At 40.3% G+C, this 22367-nt stretch overlaps 1 protein-coding gene across 6 annotated transcripts in view; it reads right to left on the reverse strand.

The window, feature by feature from the left end:
• Positions 1 to 360: 360 nt before the first annotated feature.
• Positions 361 to 22367, reverse strand: part of SPATA22 (spermatogenesis associated 22) — a 117922-nt gene continuing 95915 nt past the window's right edge. The window contains exons 1-9 of one of the 6 annotated variants that reach the window (XM_034405353.3): positions 18684 to 19187; positions 13629 to 13698; positions 10749 to 10877; positions 8848 to 8908; positions 8247 to 8333; positions 4407 to 4749; positions 3712 to 3841; positions 1558 to 1655; positions 361 to 762 (exon numbers count right to left, since the gene is read on the reverse strand). In XM_034405353.3, coding sequence (XP_034261244.3) covers positions 571 to 762; positions 1558 to 1655; positions 3712 to 3841; positions 4407 to 4749; positions 8247 to 8333; positions 8848 to 8908; positions 10749 to 10877; positions 13629 to 13674 — 1086 coding nt within the window. In that variant the 5' untranslated portion in view covers positions 13675 to 13698; positions 18684 to 19187 and the 3' untranslated portion in view covers positions 361 to 570. Of the gene's footprint in view, positions 763 to 1557; positions 1656 to 3711; positions 3842 to 4406; positions 4750 to 8246; positions 8334 to 8847; positions 8909 to 10748; positions 10878 to 13628; positions 13699 to 15947; positions 16529 to 18683; positions 19217 to 22367 lie in introns of those variants that run through there. The other 5 variants (XM_087883472.1, XM_087883471.1, XM_087883473.1 and 2 more) reach the window with 5 other exon arrangements.

Raw genomic sequence — 22367 nt, forward strand, 5'->3', positions numbered from 1 at the left:
AAATTGGGCAAAACTCACTTAAAGAAATGTCTCACTTGGCAACTTAAATTTAGGGCTCAATTCTCGTTGCAGGTCAAGGACTACCTGTATGAACAGAGCTCACCGAATGATGTTTTTCTGTTGGGTTAAAGCAAATAAAAATGGACGGAATATCAAAAGGAAAATAACTAGGTATGAATATAAGCACTCTGTTTACTTGGTTTGGAGACATGAGGTAATAATTGGTCTCTGTCCAGTTTTTGAACATATTTCTGCAGATGGCCTACTCTTCCCTGGGGCCTTGTAAGGAGATTTCTACCAACTGAGTATGGTAATTTAAATTTATTAAATTGGTAGAGGAAAAAAAACAAGCCATCTATATTAAAATATTAAAAACGAACTGCGGTTATTTTATTTTTTAAAAAACCATTTGCAATTGACGCTGGCAGTGCTTTCGCGCGAGCAATGACAAATAAATAGGGTTTCTAGCACGACTTCCCTTTTTTGTGTTACAACATCCAGCGGAAGAGACACAGGCACAAGAAAAAGTGACATGTTTCTTCAAAGATTCCTGAGCTGCATCAAAGAGGTTTAAATTTCGTTGCTTGTTTTCACAAATCGGCACATCTCCACATCAGCGGCCTTAACAAAACCCTGGAAAGTTTGCTGTTCAGCAGCTGTTGCTGGCCTCACGGAAACACATTTGAACATCTTGTGTTTTGCATCGTAATTCCCCATGCATCTGTGGACGCGGCCTCTGATTAATCTCGGTAGCTCGCGATCCTTTTTTTTCAAAGAAGAATTAAAAGGTTATTTCCGGTTTTTTCCCACCCCCTTACTCCTTTCATGTAGAAATAGCATCACAATTTATAATGTATTTTGATCACTCTTAATATACGTTATCAAAGATTTATGGATAGATTTTTATCGCAATGATAAAATTGAAGAAATTGCAAAATAAACGAACCTTCTAAAATTAGGGTCTATATAGAAATCATTGATTCTTTCCAAAGGATGACTTGGATAAAAGAACCTGCCAGAACCAGCATGAATTGATTATACAGGTAGTCCTCGACTTATGACTGCAATTGAGTCCAACATTTCTGTTGCTAGGCGAGATGGTTATTAAGTGAGTTTCGCTCCATTGTACGACTTTTCGTCGTAATGACATGTACTTAATGACGTTTACGACCTTTCGTTGTGAATCACTGTAGTTGTTAAATTAGTAACACGGTTGTTAAGTGAATCCGGCTTCCCTCTTGACTTGGCTTGTCAGAAGGGCGCAAAAGGTGATCACATGACTCCAGGACACTGGGAACCGTCATAAATATGAGTCGGTTGCCAAGCATCCAATTTTGATCACGCAATCATGGGGGTGGTGCAACGGTTGTGTGAAAAACAGTCATAAGTCGCTTTTTTCAGTGCCGTTGTAACTTTGAACGGTCACTAAAGGAAAGGTTGTAAGTTGAGGACTCCCTGTATTTATGTATTGGCTTATAGTGTAGGTTGTCATGGATTCAGCATACTTTGTACATCTTTGATTAAAGATTATACAAATATATGTATATATATACTTACAATCTCGTAAAATATGCACGTCACGGTTTCTTTTCCATCTCTCAAAAGGAAAGTTTTTGACCCGAATTGTCCAGGGGTAACAGCAGAGTCCAGAACACCTAAATAATGCAGCGTAATTATTGGTCTGAAAGCTTTTCAGAGTGAAGACAAAAACTGTTCTGTGGGTTTTGTAAGAAGAGACGTGGTGATCTAGTAATGTTAGCCAGGATATACCGTAAATCCAGATTTAGCACAGGTGAGGGGCTCAACTGTGATCATAAGCAGTGGTGGGTTTCAAATTTTTTTACTACTGGTTCTGTGGGCGTGGCTTAGTGGGCGTGGCATGGTGGGTGTGGCAGGGGAAGGATACTGTAAAATCTCCATTCCCACCCCACTCCAGGGGAAGGTTACTGCAAAATCCCCATTTCCTCCCGATCAGCTGGGACTTGGGAGGCAGAGAATAGATGGGGGCGGGGGGCCAGTCAGAATTTTTACTACTGGTTCTCCGAACTACTCAAAATTTCCGCTACCGGTTCTCCAGAACTGGTCAGAACCTGCTGAAACCCACCTCTGGTCATAAGTCGAGGACTTATAGCCACAGTTGAGATTTAGCACAGGTGAGGACCTGCCCAGAGCAACATGCTGACTGAATCCTGTACAAGGAGCTTCTCAGCTTTAGTACAGCTGACTGCCTCCTATTCTGTGGATCAAGAGATACACAAACGTGGGGTCTTTGGTGCTCTCTGAGCCTGCTTGTTTTCTTGCAGACGTTTCATGACCAAACTAGGTAACATCATCAGTATTAGTAAGGAGGGCTGTTTGCTGTCAGTTTATATTCCAGTGTCTTGCCTGTCTGTGTGGGTGAGGGGCGGTCTTAGGGATTCTTTGGTTGGGCTGTTTACTGATGGCTTCTTTGGCATTTTCTCTCTTGGGGTATTGTTTACATGATCTGAAGTTGACCTTGGAGTTAATCTAGATCCATGAGGGCGAACCTATGGCAAGCGTGCTACAGGTGGCACACGGAACCATATTGGTGGGCACGCAAGCTCAGATCCGGTGTGCATGTGCATGCCGGCCAGCTGATTTTTGGGCCTTCTGGGCCACCCAGAAGTAGGGAAATAGGCTGTTTCCTGCCTCTGGAGGGCCTGGGGGGGTGGGGAAGGACATTTTCGCCCTCCCCAGGCTCCTAGAAAGGCTCTGGAGCCTGGGGAGAGCAAAAAACCGGCCTACCAGGCCCATCATACCATCGCGTGCCAAAAGCGGGGGGGGGGGGGGTGCATAGAATTATGGGTGTGGGCAGATGCATGTGCGACCCCCCCGCACTCCCCCCGCTTTTGGCACGCGATGGCAAAAAGGTTAGCCATCCCTGATTTAGGCTGATCTGGGTGCTGATTGCTGGTGGAGAAGTGCTTTTTTGGGGGATGGATGGGGGGCTGGTTGATTGTCTCTTTTGCATAGTCTACAGATATTGTTAATGTCCATGTGTGGCTGATTTGTCCGAGTGCCAGGCTTCTAGAATTCTAGAATTCCCTTGGTGACGCAGCAGACTAAAGTGCTGTTAAGTAGCACCAGCTACCTGCAATTGTGGCGAGTTCAAATCTCACCAGGCTCAAGGTTGACTCAGCCTTCCATCCTTCTGAGGTAGGTAAAACGAGGACCCGGATTGTGGGGGCAATAAGCTGACTTTGTATTAAAAAAAGAACACCACTTAGGGGGGGCAAAAGCCCTACTAAGCAGGTATATACAAAAGTATGAAGGCTATTGCTTAACGCATTGTAAGCCGCCCTGAGTCTCCGGAGAAGGGCGGCATATAAATCGAACCAGTAAATAAATAAATAAATAAATTTTTGGACTTGGCCTGGTCTAGGATGGTCAGATATTCCCAATTGAAACTATGGTTAAACCTGTCTGTATGTTGTGAAATCAAAGAATTTTCATCATGTCTTCTGACTGCAAACAAACGTTGACAGGTGTGGGAATATGCAAGACGTGCTGTTATTTCAGTAAGCAAGTAGTTGAGAGTACGGGTGGCCCTCGACTTACGTCCACAATTGAGAGCAGAATTCTCTCAAAAAAGAGTTTGGCTGACATATTTTAAAAATAATTGGCTCCTTTGGGATGATAAGACCAATATTCTTGTGTGGAAAACTGCCCCAACAATCTTACTATACTCACCCAGTACCTCAAATAACAGTGGAGTTTTGTTAGAATATTGACTCCAGTGCTTCATGCTTTCGATGACAGCAGATAAAATTCGGAGAGAATTCTCTTTTTCCTTCGCTTTAGATTGGCCCACTGGCCTTTTCTTTGATACAGGGACAGAAAGAAGAAGACAGATAAGCCAAAGATGATTGCATCACGTTTTGAGCTTAAGTGAGAACGTTGCTTTTACAGTTAGTCCTCGACTTATGACCACAATCGAGCTTTGTTGTTAAGTGAGACATGTGCTAAGTGAGCGTTGCCCCCTTTTACGATTTTTCTGGCCACCGTCGTTAAGTGAATTACTGCAGTTATTAAGTTAGCCACACGGTCGTTAAGTGAATCTAGCTGCCCCGTTGACTTTGCTTGTGAGGTCTCTAAAGGGGATTTACATGATCCCGGGACGCTGCAACCGTCGTAAGTATGAACCGGTTGCCAAGCATCTGAATTTTAATCACGTGATTATGGGGAGGGTGTAAAAGTCATAAGTGTGAAAAAATGGTCCTTTCAGTGCCGTTGTAACTTTGAAAAGTCACTGAATGAACTGTTGTAAGTCGAGGACTACCTATATAAGTCACCAAGTGCTTCAAGCCGTTCTTTTTCAGTTTGGAAAATAAGTAGGATTCGCAAAACATCCTTATAAAAATATAGGCATGCCTGAATCTTTTTACCTGAATCGTTTTGTTGCTTTGCAAATGGTCAGCTTTTTCCTTGTGGGTGTTTTGTGGGCCAGGGCTGTGTTTAAATGTGTAAGAGGGCTCCTGAGTCGGCAGATTTCTCAGCCTGGCGGTTGGAACGGCAGGCCACTGGGAAACAGCCGGATCCCAATCTTCTGCCTCTTCTCTTCTGCTTCTCTGCGATGCCTGTGGCAGGCCAGCTGATTTCTGGTACATGGCTCCTGGCTTCATCCAATGACTGGGATGGACATCCAGTTCCGAAAGCTTTTTGTTCTCTGTTCTGTGGCCGAAAGCTGGGAAGTCATTTCTTTTCCAAACATTAGTACTTTCCTCCTGCCTGGAATGAAACAAGACTTCATTATTAAGGTGACCGACTTTTTTACAATGAGAAGGAGGACACAAATAAATTGAAGTGCCATGTCGTGTTTCGGTAAGAAATAAACAAAGCCACTTGCGCACGGTGCACTCTCTCAAAACAATTCTCCTGTGCGGAGTGCATGCATCTCATAATCACATCTCGCCACACTGTACCGAGCCTTGACGAATCGTCATGTCAAATACAAATATGCCACATCACACGCAACGGATCGGATCAGCATCGATCGAATATGGAGATTTACAGATTAGTCTTTAAATATCGAAAAGGAGGACATGTAGAAGGACACTTTTCGAGAGAGGACAGAACTTACAAAAGAAGGACTGTCCCCCCCAAAGGAGGACGATTGGTCACCTTATTATTATCTATCGTTTTTTCTAGGTAACTACCTATCCATTCATCTGCCCACCCCTCTATCTACAGGTACTTAAAATACACATAGCAGCTGGTATTGTAAGCCTCTTTCTCTGCTTCCCACTCATTCCGTTATATCCCATGCCCATAGGACTCCCATTTTAAAATGTGGAGGACTTCTCTTCATTGCCACCTTTTGGGAAGGGTTTCTGCCCCGAAATTCACAATTATTTTATAATCCTAGGATTTCCTGGTGGCTTTCCATCCAAGAATTAACTAGAAAAAAAAAAAAATAGAGTTATCGGAAGTCTTCAAGTCCAACCCCCTGCTCAAGCAGGAAACCTTATACCCGTGATGGCAAACCTATGGCACGCGTGTCACAGGTGGCACGCGGAGCCATATCGGTGAGCACACGAGCTCAGCTCCGGCACGCATGCGCACACCAGTCAGTTGATTTTCGGGCCTTCCGGACCCACCGAAAGTAGGGAAACAGGCTGTTTCCTGCCTCCGGAGGGCCTGTGGGGGTGGGGAAGGGCGTTTTTGCCCTCCCCAGGCTCTTAGAAAGGCTCTGGAGCCTGGGGAGAGCAAAAAATAGGCGTACCGGGCTCACCATACCATCGCATGCCAAAAGCGGGGGGAGCACGGGGGGGTCATGCGTGCATGCACAGAGGGCGGGGTGCATAGAATTATGGTTGTGGGCACACATGTGCATGACCCCTCCCCGCACTCCGCCCGCTTTTAGCACGCAATGGCAAAAAGGTTAGCCCTCATTCCCCTACACCATTTTAGATAAATGGTTGCCCAATCTCTTCTTAAAGACCTCCAGGGATGGAGCACCCACAACTTCTGGAGGCAAGTCGTTCCACTGCTTAATTGTTGCACTGGACAGGGTGTTATAAGGTCTCCTGCTTGAGCAGGATAGACTAGAAGACCTCCAAGATCCCTTCCAACTCTGTTATTCTGTATTCTGTATATGATCTGGAACGAGCTCCCCCCGGAGATACGGAGGATCCCGGATCTGCGCACCTTCCGTCGCGCACTCAAGACTTTCTTATTTCATCAAGCTGGCCTGTCCTAAATCTTTTCCCCTTTTAAATGTAAATTTTAATTTGTTTTTAAATTATTGGGTATTTTAAATTTGTCTCAGCCAAATTATTTAATTCGTTTTTATTCTACTTTAAATTTTTGTATTTATGTGTTTTATTCTGTGGCTGTTCACCGCCCTGAGTCCTTCGGGAGTAGGGCGGTATATAAATCCAATAAAATAAATAAATAAATAAAATAAAATTCTGTAAATGCCAGGAAGACATCTCACTATTAAGACAATTGGAGTAATAAAACACAATGTTTTGATGACTATCTGTCCTTCACACACAACAGCTTCCTTAATTATTGCCAAAGCTGCTGAATATAAATACAGGTAGTCCTCGACTTAACAACAGTCCGTTTAGTGACTGTTCAAAGTTACAATGGCCCTGAAAAAAGCGACTCATGCTCATTTTTCAAACTTACGACCGTTGCAGCATCCCCATGATCACGTGATCAGAATTCAGACACTTGGCAACTGGCTCATATTTACAATGGTTGCGTTGTCCCAGGGCCCTGCGATCCCCTTTTGCAACCTTCTGACAAGCAAGTCAATGGGGGAAGCCAGATGCACTTAACAACCATGTTACTAATTTAAGAACTGCAGTGATTCACTTAACAAATGTGGCGAGGAAAATCGTAAAATGGGGCACAGCTCATTTAACAAATTTCTCACTTACCAACAGAAATGTTGGGCTCAATGGTGGCTGTAAGTTGAGGACTAAACGGGGGTGAAATGCTTCCCGTTTAGGCAGGCTCGCCCAAACTGGTAGTAAAAAATGCTACTGGTATACCGAACCAATAGTAAAAAAATGTAAAAAAAAGTTCTGTCAATCAGCTGAGCGACGTGCAATCGGAACTTTTTTTTTTACTTGTTAAGCATTTTTTACTACCAGTTCTCCAGAACCGGTAGTTAAAAATGCTTTAAAAAGTAAAAAAAAAAAAAGTTCCCACGATTGCGTGTTGCTCAGCTGATCATCAGAACTTTTTTTTTTTTACTTTTTAAGCATTTTTTTTACTACCAGTTTGGGTGAATAGGTAGTAAAAAAATGCTTTTAAAAAGTAAAAAAAAAAGGCTCGGACGATCACGCAGCAGAGCTGTGATCGTCCGAACCTTTTTTTTTTACTTTTTTAAAGCATTTTTACTACCTATTCGCCTGAACCGGTAATAAAAAAATGCTTTAAAAAAGTTTTTAAAAAGGTTCCCAAGATCATGCACCACAGCTGATTCCCCCCCACTTTGCTGTACTACTTACCTTCCCTGTATTATGGTTTGTAAAACGGCTCCTGGGCAGTGATGAAATGTAAAATTTGTTACTACTGGTTCTGTGGGCGTGGCTTGGTGGGGGGGTTGTAATATGACTGAGTGGGCATGGCCAACTTTTTTTTTTTTTACTTTTAAAACCATTTTTTCTACAACCTCTTCGGCCGAAGAAGTTGTAAAAAAATGCTTTTAAAAGCCTCTGATGATCCCAGCTGACTTGCCTGATCGGCAGAGGCTTTATTTTTTTTTAAAAGCCTCTGATGATTCCAGCTGAGCCGTGTGATCATCAGAGGCTTTTTTTTTTTTACTTTTAAAAGCATTTTTTCAGCCAAAGAGGTTGTAGACAAAATGCTTTTAAAAATTAAAAAAAAAAGCCTCTGATGATTGCACGGCTCAGCTGGACAATTGGGGAGGGGGGGCAGGGATTTTTGCTACCGGTTCTCCGAACCACCCGCCTCCATCGCTACCGGATCGGGCGATCCAGTCCGAACCAGGAGCATTTCACCCCTGCTCCTGGGATTCTTTGGATACTCCTTTTGCTGAATCCCCAAATACACAGCTCTCCCTCCTACCCACTTTGCAAGTATTTTTCTCCCTGTCATTTCTGGCAAAAGGCCTGATCTGAGAATTATAAGCAATACGAAGAGCCACACACTGGCGGATCGGGCATAAAAGGATGCAGTTCCAAGAGCTCAGAAATGATGACCTCAACTGTGTGTCGACATTCATTTCGGAGAATGTTGTTGTCACCCACCTCCGGTTATTCAAGTTGCTTCCTGCATGAGGCATTGTCGGCTTTGATGTGTGTTGTTGCCTTGACAAAGTAGCAAGCTCTGTTGGGCTTTGGAGAAAAGGTTTAATCGTTACCGTGAATGATGAAGAATTAAAACATTACATAGGGTATATTAGGTAGTCCTTGACGTGCGACCACAATTGAGCCCAAAATTTATGTCGCTTTGCAAGACAGCTGTTAAGGGAGTTTTGACCCAATTTTACAATCTTTCTTGCTGTAGTTGTTAAGTGAATTTCTGCACTTTAAATTTGTCGTTATTTGAATGTGGCTTCCCCCTTGAACTATGATAGCCAGAAGTTCACAAAAAGGGATCAGATGATCCCAGGACACTGCAGCCATCATAAATACTGTACATGCCAGTTGCCAAGCATCTGAACAAGGATGCCTTATGAAAAACAGTCATAAGTCACTTTTTTCAGCTCCGTTGTAACTTTGAATGGTCATTAAATGAATGGTCGCAAGTCAAGGACTATCTGTGGTCAATATAGTATTGATTTCCATAACCGTGAAATATATTCGATTCCAGGAATATAAAGATGCAAAAGATGTGGGGCTGACTTACTTGGTGCCTACTGTTTTCTGCAGTTGAATCGGTTCTGGCTTCTCAGTTTCCCATCCGAAATCTTGAAAAAAAAAGTCAAAGGACACAGAATGCTCAATTTGAATCAAAGTCCTGATCCAATTTGGGATACTAAGAAAGAAAACGTGAACTGTGTTATATGTGCATGGTTAACTTATTCCTTGTGACTTGGAGCTCAGCTTCTGAATTTTTTATTACCTAAGTTTTGAGGCAGTGTTTCATGATTTCATTAATTTAAAGATATGTGGACTTCAAACCCCAGAACTCCCTGTATGGCTGGCTGGGGAATTCTGGGAGTTGAAGTCCACACATCTTAAAGCAGCTGTAGTTGCAAAACACTGCTTTAAGAGAATAGATCCATTGGTGGTGCCTCTGCTTTATGTTTTATTTTAACCACTGTGCCCTGGTGGCACAGTGGTTAGAATGCAGTACTCTAGGCTACTTCTGCTGACTGCCTTCAATTTGGCAGTTTGAATCTCACCAGGCTCAAGGTTGACTCAGCCTTCCATCCTTCCGAGGCAGGTAAAATGAGGACCCAGATTGTTGGGGGCAAGAGGCTGATTCTGTAAACCGCTTAGAAAGGGCCATGAAGCACTGTGAAGTGGTATATAAGTCTAAGTACTATTCCCATTTCTAAAAATGGGAATCTGCCCATTTTTATCTGCCACCCACGTTTTGGCAAATTTATTCATAACTGATTCCTTTAATGCAGCTGCCTCCAATCTGAAGAGCTTTAGAGAAGAGGTGACTGTAATTACGAGAATTCTCAACCCAAAGAGATAAACCATCTGGAGGGTATCTTGATGGGCAAGGATGGTCTAACTTTTAAAGGCCTCTTATGATGGATCAAATGTAAAGATCTGGATAATTCCACATTCTCCACTGCTAGCCAATTCTACATTACAACAATAATATGATGCTGATCATTGCAGGAATTGGCTATGTCTAATCTAGTGAAAAGAAAAACTAGGGGCGGCATGATAACTATGTTCCAATATTTGAGGGGCTGTGACAAAGAAGAGGGGGTCAACTTATTTTCCAAAGCATCCGAAGGCAGAAAAGATGCAATGGATGGAAACTAATCAAGGAGAGAAGCAACCTGGAACTAAGGAGAAATTTCCTAACAGCGAGGACAATTAACCAGTGGAACAACTTGCCACCAGATGTTGTGGGTGCTCCAACACTGGAGGTTTTTAAGAAGAGACCTCCAAGGTCCCTTCCAATTCTGTTATTCTGTATTTCATATTGTTTATCCCCAGTTTCTGAAAATCGGAAAAAACCCTGCCTGTAAACATGGCTAATAACTTATGATAGACCCAATCCTCTAAATAAAGTATTTTATAAGATGATACTCGTATGAGTTCCAGTTTTTATTCAAGGCATAGATGGGATATAAGTGTATGTCCTTTTGAAAAAAGCTAGGTTTGCACTTTGCAGTTATATTTATAGTTGTCCTATTATACATCTCCATTTTTCAAATATGCTTTTGTAGAGATATAAGGCAAATGCAAGGTGGAAACGTTTCACTTTTCCCATTCCCTCTCTTTCACTAAGAATAGAATTAATTATTATTCCAATAATTAATTCTGGCAGAAATGTGCAGAGACAGCTTTTCAAGCTGAAGAAAATGATAAATATCACTTTTAGTATTAATACAAAAGCACATTAAGGAATAGTCCTTCCTGTGTAACACATAGACCTGGAATTTTAACTTATAAATGAGGGGGAAAAGGCAAAGTTACAAGAGATATAATTTAAATGCCAGTCTTCTATGGAATTCATAAGAGGTTTATTTTGCTGCGTCCAAAAATTTTAACCAGAGGCTAGAAAAATATTTTTTGTGATAAACATATATTTTAAAAAATGAACAGCACACCACTTACCTGCAAGCAAGGCTGAGAAATTGAAATGATCAGCTGAATTGTTACTGCTTGGCTCATTTTTAAGTGGATTTGATGTGAGTGGTTGTTTGGTCCTTTTTTTCTGATTGAAGAGCGGGACTGGAAGACAGCCTAAGATTTGAAGTGTCAATATAAGGCACAATTATTAAATTGTTAATGCTTTTGGTGCAGTAATATACACCAGTAGCCCTCGACTTAACAACAGTTCATTTAGTGACCATTCAAAGTTATAATGGCACTGAAAAAGTAATTTATGACCGTTTTTCCACACTTATAAACATTGCAGCATCTTCATATGATCAACATTCAGACGCTTGGCAACTGACTCATATTTATGACGGTTGTAGTGTCCCAGGGTCATGTGATCACCTTTTGCAACCTTCTGACAAGCAAAGTCGTGGAGAAGCCAGATTCACTTAACAATGGTGTTACCAACTTAACAACTGTGGTGATTCACTTAACAACTGGGGCAAGAAAGGTCATAAAATGGGACAAAATTAACTTTCCCTCCCCATTCCTGGGGGACTGATATTGCAAAATCTCCATTCCCACCCCACTGTGGGGCCAGCCAGAGGTGGTATTTGCCAGTTCTCCAAACCAGGGTGGATAAAAATCAATGATTTTTTTTTTAAAAAGTCAAAAAAATCAGTTTTTTTTTAAATTTAAATTGGACTTTTTTGTTTTAAATCAGATTTTTTTGATTTAAATCGAATTTATTTTAATAAAAAACTTTTGGGGTAAAAATCTATCGTAAGATAGTTTTCTATTTAAGATACATAAATAATTTAGTTTATTCAGCATGAAATGGAGCTTAGTTATGTAGCAGGAGGCTGTATATTCTGCAACACTGGGACTATCGGTGAGTCAACAGCGGGTCAAAGGAGGAGCAGAGATGACAGTTGCTCTTTAAAAATTATGATTTAAATCAAGTTGATTTAAATCAAGCCTTTTTACTAGTGATTTAAATCACGATTTAAATCAACTCGATTTAAATCAAATCCACCCTGCTCCAAACTACTCAAAATTTCCGCTACTGGTTCTCCAGAACCTGTCAGAACCTGCTGGAATTCACCCCTGATCTCGTCCATTCAGGAGATACAAAGGATCTATACAGAACTCTTCGTAGCATCTCATTAAAACCTTTGGTATCAGAATTAATTTGCTTATATGTATCTGCCTAATTTATCATTTCTGTCTGACCTTGATCAAAGATGACTAAAGCATCCTCGCTCCGTGGAACTCTGGACCTCCCATGCTACCAATTCAATTTTATCAGTATTATTAATGTCTATTGAGAAGGTGTCCATTCTGATTATCATTTTTGGCACCAGGCAAAAATCTCTTTCTTATCTGTCCAGGCATTTTCAACAGCCTCCATAATTATTCTCATCGCTGATTTATGCTTTGGTCAGGTTTTATTGGTGGTGGTTGCCCATTTGGGCTTATTGCATTGTTTTATTGCTGATATTGTTGTAGCTGTTATTGTTGTTATTCCCTTCAAGGTACCCTGGGAATTTGTGCTGAATATCCCCTTCTCCCATCAATCAACCAACACAAAGTGAATTTGTTTTTAGGGATTGCACAAAGAATAATGAAGAGAATGATCCCTGTCTGCAAATTTGTCTGATAGTCTTCATAGAAGAGGAAAATTAGGGGAGGGGAGAGATAATGGTTGGTTTGAAGAAATGGGGAAAAAAATCTCTGTGAATTTTTCATAAAGGTTTATTATAATGGTTAAGGCTCTCCATTTTTTAAGACCCTCTCTCCTGCTTTCTGGCATATTTTAATAGCCGAGGAATTATGGTACTTCGACGTTAATATTGATCAATGCATGAAATCTACTCAGGGAACACTTCTTATTCCACCAATGAAAAATATGATAAAATAAGAATTGAGTGCATTGCTTTTTTGGATTGCATGTAAGGGGAGTAAATTCTGGTGGGGCATCCCCTAAGTGGTGTGGATGTGTGTGTGGATGTGTTAAAAAAAGGTAAATTGAAGTCCCAGTTCCCTTTTTATATGTGTTGCAAAGATTAAAAAAAGAGTCTGTGTTTTAGTGATACAATCACAGCCACCATTTTGACTTTTTGATGCTCCCTGCAACCGGAGAGAGATTTAACATAATTTAAAAACCATGTGCAATGTGTTTATCAGGATTTCTACTCCCCGGGAAAATGGTATAGGGTTTCCTGTTTCAGCAGGGGGCTGGACTAGAAGATCTCCAAGGTCCCTTCCAGTTCTATTCTATTCTATTGTAAAAGTATGGGAAGGGAAGAATGGGAGAAATACAGATAGTCCTCAACTTACAACCATTCATTTAGGGACTTTTCGTAGTTACATCGCCAGTGAAAAAAATGACTTCTGACCAATCCTCACAATTACAACTATCGCAACATCCTCAGCATCAGGTGGTCAAAATTTGGATGTTTGGCAACTGTAACAGTGTCCCTGGGTCATGTGATCACCATTTTTGACCTTCCCAGCCAGCTTCCGACAAGCAAAGTCAATGGGGAAGCTGAATTCGCTTAACAACCGTCTGACTCACTTAACAACTGCAGTGATTCCATTACAACAGTGGTAAAAAAAAAAAGGTTGCAAAAAATCAAGCATGACTGGCTTAACAATCACTTTGCTTAGCAATGAAAATTCTGATCCTGGTTGGGGCTATAAGTCAAGGACTACTTGTATTACAGAAATCTCCCCTGACTTAATAGGATGCTATAGGGGAGGTTTCTAATCCATTTTTCCACGCACTGCAACCTAAAGCCCTAAATAATATTGCTCGCTCCACTCATCTTGCTGCTCATCGGTTGGGAATTATAATAACTCTTTCGAATTCCACCCCAGTAAAAAGGTGGATACCTGCTGTACTACGCATCAAGGAACTGTCAGCGAAATTCCTCTTCATGTTTTTATTTCTAGATATCAGCACCTGAAAAAAAAATACATAATTGACTTAGTAGCCTGTTCTTCTAGACTCTAGAGGAAATAGGTCAGAAGATAGTTGTGATACATTAGCAAAGCATTTTAAATCCCTACTACAGACCTCTCCGGCACAGTATAGTATAGAATTTATGATTATTTAACCATGCAATCCTATTCTGCTCTTGATAGTATTGGGGGTGGGGAGGGAGTGATTTAGATATTTCAGAGGGAAACTAATGCCAGTTGCCACCAAACTCAGTTTTTTTTTTAATTTGTTTCTTTAGATTTCTTCCAATCTACATCATCTTGTCTACTTTTGGAGCACCAAAAACATGAAAATATTTAGCAATATGCTGTAGGAAAAGCTCATAACCCTTTTTAAATACCTTGATTTTTTAAAAAAATTTTATTAGTTTAATTAATAATTTAGTGGTTACGCTATATTGTTTTGCTAATACGGTTGTGCAAAACTATTTTTTGTCTGTTCAGAAGTTAAACATAATGTTTTTTTTTTAAAAAGCAAAGTGATTAATTTTCATAGCAGGAGTAGGGCTTTTATGTGATCAATAATTTCAATATTAAAGTGTTCTTCTCTTGAAAGAAATGGGTGGGGAGAAGAAATCTGCAGGTCTCTAGGGCCTAAAATACTGTAGGTACTCTTCTGGAAAAAAAGCCAAATAGTTTCCATTTAGGGAACTTAAAATTAAAACATCCTTTTAAATTGGTGGTATTACCTCTTTAAACAGTGCCGAAGAACATGTGATTAAACTTTTTTTAAAAAAAGCTGTTATTGCAGAATGAAGTTATTTATTTCTTTTGCATATACCATATATATTCAGTATCTTAGCTTAATAATATACATTGTATGCAATACATACATATATATATAATAGGGACTTTATATATGCATATAAAATATATATAGTTTGCAGTTCGAGCAAGCTACTCAAAAGAAACTAAAGTAACATAGATAAATGTTAGATGATGATAATGATAGATGATAGATAATGATAGATAGTAATGAATAACAGATAATATAATAGAGAATAAAAAACAATTGATGGATTATATAAAAAAAGATCAAAATGGATGATTGATCATTGTTAATCATCAATGACACAGCTGCCTGCAATTTCTGCTGGTTTGAATCTCGCCAAGGCTCAAGGTTGACTCAGCCTTCCATCCTTTCTAAGGTAGGTGAAATGAGGACCCAGTTTGTGGGGGCAATAAGCTGACTTTGTATAAAATATACAAAAGAATGAAGGCTATTGCTTAACGCATTGTAAGCCGCCCTGAGTCTCCGGAGAAGGGCGGCATATAAATCTAATTTAAAAAAAATATATAAAAAAAATGATAGAGTCACTGATAGAGAGTCTAAGAGTAAGATTGGCAGTAACTTAATTGTGACAAATAAATAAAAATATATAATGCTAAACAAATAATAATGATAAAAGTGAGAGATGAATCAGATTTATAAAGCTGGATGGATGGAGAGAGAAAGAGAGAGAGAGAGATAGTAGCTAAATGATAGAGTTGTGATAGATTTATTTATTTATCAAGTTTCAAATGATTGAGAAATGAGAAATAATAGATTTAGATATAGATGATGGATGGACAGATGGATAGATAATAGATAGATAGATAGATAGATAGATAGATAGATAGATAGATAGATAGATAGATAATGGATGGATAGATAGATAGGGATAGATAGAGAGAGAAAGAGAGAGAGATAGATATGGATGGATGGATAGATAGATAGATAGATAGATAGATAGATAGATAGATAGAGATAGTAGAGAGAGAGAGAGATATGGATAGTAGATAGATAGATAGAGAGAGAGAGAGAGAGAGATGGATAGTAGATAGATAGACAGACAGACAGACAGACAGACAGATAGATATAAATTATTTCTAGATGATAGATTGAATTATGATGGACTTTTTATTTAATTTTATTTATTTATCTAAGTTTGAAACTGCCAATCTCCCTCTCAAAGGGGCTTTTTACCGGTAGTTACTATGGATAGGCAGACACAGAGAGTTGTATTTTAACAAAAGCTGTAAACCTAGTCCCCATGATTTACAAGCCACAATTGTTGGCTTTGCAGCCTGAACCCAGTTCTGCTTTCCTTGTCCAACCATGGTTAATCAAAAACCATAGCTCAGAGAGAGAGAGAGAGAGAGAGAGAAGCCCCTGTATGTAAAAATGGTGGAAAGAGTTACAAATCATCATGGCTCAGAGTTAAATCTGACCCTTTTATCGATTTAAGGGCAATTTGAGCTTTCTCAACGGCGTGTCTCTTTGCTTCAGAGCCTGTCAAGCTCTCCTCACACGGGCTTATTTGAAATAATCCCCAGTAAAGGTTTCTGTCTCCTGTCTCTGAGGGCTGAAAATAAAAATGGTTGAGGCAGGAGACCTGGTTTTGCTTCCCTTTCTGAGGGGAAAGTCTACAACTGAAGTGACCAAGAAGGAAGACGAAGGGCCGTCCAGGAGGGGAAGGAGCCAAGATGGACGTCAGGGGGGAAAAATGGCGGGAAAATGGCGCCGCTGAGGGGGGAAAAGATGTGCAATTTTTTTTTTTTCACTCTTTCTCTTTCTGAGTTGGGTGCACCACCCAGAGACCACAGGAGTTGGACAGCTAATAAATTTAAATAAATAAACTGATGATAATGATGATGATGATGATGATGATATGGGCCTGGCGACCATAGGAGGCCTGAAGGCAGGAATGGAGAGATGGGTGTGGTAAGGAAGAAGAAAGAAAAAGTGAGGAAGGATTGAACCCGTTTCCTCAGGCTCTGGGAGGAAGAAGCTGCTGAGGACTAAGATGGCAGAGGAGGAGGAGGAGAAGGAAGAAGAGAAAGAGGAAAGAGGAAGGAAGGAAGGAAGGAAGGAAGGAAGAAAGGAAGGAAGGAAAAGAAAGAGAGAGAGGGAGAAAGAAAGAAAGAAAAGAAAGAAAGAAAGAAAGAAAGAAGAGAGAAAGAAAGATAGATACAAAGAAAGAAAGAAAGGAGAGGGAGGGAGAGAGGGAAAGAAAGAGGGAGGGAGGGAGGAAAGGGAGGAAAAAAGAGAAAGGAAGGGAAGGAAGGAAGAAGGAGGGGGAAAGAAAGAGGAAGGAAGGGAGAGAGAGAGAGAGAGAGAGAAGGAAAGAAAGAGAAAGAAAGAAAGAGAGAGAGAGAAAAGAAAGAAAGGGGAGGGAGGGAGGGAAAGAAAAAGAAAGAAAGAAAGAAGGAGGGAGGGAGGAAAGGAAGGGAAAAAGAGAAGGAAAGAAGAAGGAAGGAAGGGAGAGAGAGAGAGAAGGAAAGAAAGAAAGAGAAAGAAAGAGAGAGAGAGAAAAGAAAGAAAGGGGAGGGAGGGAGGGAAAGCAAGAAAGAAAGAAAAAAGAGGGAGGGAGGAAAGGAAGGAAGGAAAAAGAAAGAAAGGGAAGGAAGGAAGAAGGAAGGAAGGAAGAGGGGAAAGAAAGAGGAAGGAAGGAAGAGAGAGAGAAGAAAAGAAAGAAAGAGAAAGAAAGAGAGAGGGAGAGAAAGAAAGAGGGAGGGAGGAAGGAAGGAAGGGAAGGAAGGAAAAAAGAAAAGGAAGAGGGGAAAGGAAGGAAGGAAGGAAGGAAGATAGGGGATAGAAAGAGGAAGGAATGGAAAGGAAAATGGAAGGAAGGAAGGAAAGAAAGAAAGAAAAGAAAAGAAAAGAACTGCAAAGGGAGAAAAACAATGGGCTCAACATGGGCTAAAGTTGGCACTGTAATCTCAGTTTGTTTGCTTTGGGCCCCCAGAGAGGATTCACCAAAGAGGACGGTGGCAAAAGGGGCTCCAGAAGGGACTGTCCACCAATGTGGACACCAAGCAGGACACCAACTGAAGGGAACTTTAGCCCAGAAGAATAGGCTTATTGGAGTTTAAATCCAGGCATCATGGTTTGCAAACCCTGGCTTATGCTTGACAGCCTCTGAGTGACGCCTGGTGATAAACTGTGATGACATCATGGGTGTGATGTCATAGCAGACTACAGAAAGGGTAGCATTTATGCCCTTATTTGCATAATTTGCTGGTGCCGGTTCTCCAGAACTGGTCAGAACCTGCTGAAACCCACTTCTGGCCCTTGTACTGTACATATTGCACTTTTCCTCGAGATGGAGCTCCAAATGCAGGCTGGGAGTTGTAGTTCTTCTGGGGAAAATGTATATTTCAGTGTTTCTCAGCCTTAGCAGCATGTTTAAAGTTGGGTCCCAGAACTCCCAGAATTCCCGCAGCAGACATAAAATTTGCCAAGGTAAAGTGATATTGATTTATTTGCAAATCTGCCTGGATTCCTACCTATGCAATTATGATTTCTTTTTCTTCTTTGAGATAGCCCTAAATATACCCACTGTGCATCTATGGGAGGCAGGCTGTAAAAAGTACTCTTCCTTCTTGGTTCATTTTACCTCTTTTCTTTACGCATTTTGGACCAGAAGAGACCTACCTGCCTACCTACCTACCAGTGGTGAAATCCAATTTTTTTTACTACCGGTTCTGTGGACGTGGCTTGGTGGGTGTGGTGTGGCTTGGTGGGCGTCGCTTGGTGGGCGTGGCAGGGGAGGGATACTGCAAAATCCCCATTCCCACCCCACTCCTGGGGGAAAGATACTGCAAAATTTCCACTCCCTCCCCACTCTGGGGTCAGCCAGAGGTGATATTTGCCAGTTCTCCGAACTACTCAAAATTTCAGCTACCTGTTCTCCAGAACCTGTCAGAACCTGCTGGATTTCACCCCTGCTACCTACCTGCCCACCTTCCCCCTTTCTCTCTTTTTCTCCCTCTGTCTCTCTCCTGCTGCTTTTCATTCTCACCAACACCCTATTTTATTTTATTTATTTTAATTTGATTTATATGCCGCCCTTCTCCAGAGACTCAGGGCGGCTTACAATGCGTTAAGCAATAGCCTTCATACTTTTGTATATTTATACAAAGTCAGCTTATTGCCCCCGCAAACTGGATCCTCAATTTACCTACCTTAGAAAGGATAGAAGGCTGAGTCAACCTTGAGCCTAGGGAGATTCGAACTTGCAGTAATTGCAGGCAGCTGAATGTTAATAACAGGCTATTAGTCTGCTGCGCCACCAGGCTCCCCTATATAAAGGTTATTAGGAGAGAACCTGGCATTTTTCACATGGATCTTGCAGATTATTTCTATTACTCTCCTCATCCCCTTGCTATCCCATCTTCTTGCAGTTAAATGCAAAGGACCGTTGCAGGAAATTTGAAACAATGTCTGCATTCAAGCAAATTTACGCTTAGCCTGCATACGGAATTAATCCACTTTCTGGATTTGTGCCATCCAGAGAACATGAAACTAACTGAAAAAAAAAAAGATAAACATTAACCAAGCTTGCAACATCTTATGCCTGCAAAGCTGCTAAGGGGTGTTATGAGAAGAGAGCTATTTTTAAAAAAAAACAGACTCTCCCTGCAGTTTTTGTTTGCTAGTGAAGTCTTCCAACCAGCTTTCTCCCTGCTGCTTATCACTCCCAGCCAGCAGCAACTCCTCTGGTTGGAAATTATGAGGAATTTACTTCCAAGAATATGTGGGAAGTGAGAAAAAAAACTGCTGTAATACAATTTTTCAGTAAGCCACAACCTATGTGAGAATGGCTGCATTTCAACCCTTGCCTTCTACAGCCAGTCCTCAACTTACAACTATTTAGTTTAGTGACCGTTTAAAGTTACAAGAGCACTGGGGGAAAAAAACGACTTATCACCGGGTTTTCATACTTTAGGACCATTGCACCATCCCTAGGGTCAGAGAATGAAAATTCACTGAGCAACTGTGGCAAGAAAAGTCGTAAAATGGGGCAAAACTCACTTAACAACTGTTTCACTTAGCAATAGAAACTTTAGGCTCAATTACGGTTGTAAATCAAGGACTATTTGCAATCCACATTTTGTGGAATCGGCTCAGATAAATAACCCATGTGTATTAAAAATCTGTATTTTAGGATCTAACATTGAAGGAGTGCATCTATTTATATAATTTATATCCCAAATATCACTTTCTAAATTGTGTTTCTTTTTCCCTTTTAAGCTACAACATTAAAAGGACCTAAATCCATGACAAACAGACCAGAACTGAATTCCTATTTGTTTATCTCTCATACTAGAGATGAAGATTCTGCACTGAAAAAGAATTGTTGGTAACTTAAAAACTGGGTTATTTTCTTAATTAATGAGGCCTTAATTGTCTACAGTAACTCTTAGCCAACTTCAGGTCTTTAGGAAAACCTTCTGTATTCCCGTGGATTTGGCTCCACGTGTGAGAATTAAATCTCCTTTGGATGCAACCAATCTGCTTAAAAGAATGAATAGAAGTTTCCATGGTTTTAACCTGTTCAGAATTGCTCTTTGCTCCAGACAAAACTGCTGAGCTTTGAAAGAAATAAGAAATGGGGACAATTTGTCCAGCTAAAATAATCTCAGCCTTTTAGAGAGGAAGATTTAGAGGTAAAAGTAGAATAAGGTTCCTATTTTTATAGCACCAATCAATATCTCTCTTAGTGCTATTCACATACTGAGGAATTTACTTCTGAGAACATCTCAAAAGTGGCCATAACCTCTGTACGAATGGCTGCAACCAATCCTTGCAATCTACAGATAGTTCTCAATTTACAACCGTTCATTTAGTGACTGTACAAAGTTACAAAGCACTGAAAAAAGTGACTTACAACCGTTTTCCACACTTACAACTGTGGCAGCATCCCCATGGTCATGTGATCAAAATTCAGAGTTTAGCAACTGACTCATAGTTATAACAGTTGCAGTGTTCCAGGGTATGTGAACCAGGGGTGAAATCCAGCAGGTTCTGACAGGTTCTGGAGAACCGTTAGTGGAAATTTTGAGTAGTTCAGAGAACTGGCAAATACCACCTCTGGCTGGCCCCAGAGTGGAGTGGGAATGGAGATTTTGCAATATCCTTCCCCCAGGAGTGGGGAGGGAATGGTGATTTTGCAGTATCCTTCCCCTGCCATGCCCACCAAGCCATGCTCACCAAGCCATGCCCACAGAACTGGTACTAAAAAAAATTGGATTTCACCACTGATGTGAACCCTTTTTGCAACCTTCTGACAAGCAAAATGAATGGGAAGGCCAAATTCACATTACAACCCTGTTACTAACTTAACAACTGCAGTGGTTCACTTAACAACAGTGTCAAGAAAGGTCTTAAAATGAGGCAAAATTCACTTCACAACTGCCTCGCTTTGCAACAGAAATTTTGGGCTCAAATTGTTGGTCGTTAAGTTGAGGACTGCCTGTAATTTCTACCAGGGCTGCGTTTTACGCCAGTTGTTCACCATTGCGCTGATTCTGGGAATGTGTTAATTAACAACCTTGAGAAATCAGGCCAAAAATAAATAGCAACAGTACTTTAGCATCAAATTCAGCTAACCTGTTTAAATAAGGATTGAGCAGGTTTTCCATAAATTTAAAAAAAAAGAGAGGGGTTGTAATTTATTCTATTCTATTCTATTCTATTCTATTCTATTCTATTCTATTCTATTCTATTCTATTCTATTCTCTATTCTATTCTGTTCTATTTTCTTTTTTTTTCTATTCTATTCTATTCTATTCTCTATTCTATTCTCTATTCTATTTTCTATTCTATTCTATTTTATTCTATTCTATTCTATTCTATTCTATTCTATTCTATTCTATTCTATTCTATTCTATTCTATTCTATTCTCTGTCTCGTGTAATGAATTGGCAGGTTCAGCGTATTTTTGCTCCCATCGCTCATTGTTTGGTTTACATACAATTAATTTCAAATTAATTACAAATTAATTTAATTTGTAAAAATCTAAAATTTAGCTCTGGTTATGCCTTGAATGGTGTGGGAGAATTGCAAGCTCTAAACTAGATTTTTCAATCCTGTAAGACTTAAAATCTTTTAAAACCTGCAATGTTTTACATTCCCGAAAGAAAGCAATAGCAATCCTCAGGTAATCCTCAAGTTACAGCCACAACTGAGCCCAACATTTCTGTTGTTAAGTGAGTTGCGCCGCATTTTACAACCTTTCTTGCCATGGTTGTTAAGTGAATCATTGCAGTGGGTAAGTTATTTTATTTTATTTGTTTATTTGATTTGATTTTTATACCGCCCTTCTCCAGCAGGACTCAGGGCGGTGAACAGCCAAGATAAAACATAGCATACCAAATTTAAAACAATTTAAAAAGATATTAAATAATTTCGGCCCACAATTTAAAAACACCCCAATAAAATCAATTACAAATTAAAACCAAAAGATGGGATCAAGTTAAGTTAGTAACATGGTTGTTAAGTGAATCTGGTTTCCCGATTAACTTTGCTCATCAGAAGGTCACAAAAAGGGATCCTATGACCCTGGGACAATGCAATTGTGCTAAATAAAGGTAATCCTCAACTTATGACCTCAATTGAGCCCAACATTTCTGTTGCTAAGTGAGACATTTGTGCCTCTTTTTACGACTTTTCTTGCCATCGTTGTTAAGTGAATCACTACAGCATTTAAGTTAGTAACATGGTTGTTAAGTGAATCTGGCTCCCCCATTTAATACTTGTCAGAAGGTCGCAAAAGGGGTTCACACGACCCCAGGACATGACAACCGTCATAAATATGAATCAGTTGCCAAGAGACCGAATTTTGACCACGTGACTATAGGGATGCT

The sequence above is a fragment of the Pantherophis guttatus genome, chromosome 1, assembly GCF_059756535.1.
Source record: "Pantherophis guttatus breed Tessera chromosome 1, ASM5975653v1, whole genome shotgun sequence".
Classification (NCBI taxonomy): domain Eukaryota; kingdom Metazoa; phylum Chordata; class Lepidosauria; order Squamata; family Colubridae; genus Pantherophis; species Pantherophis guttatus.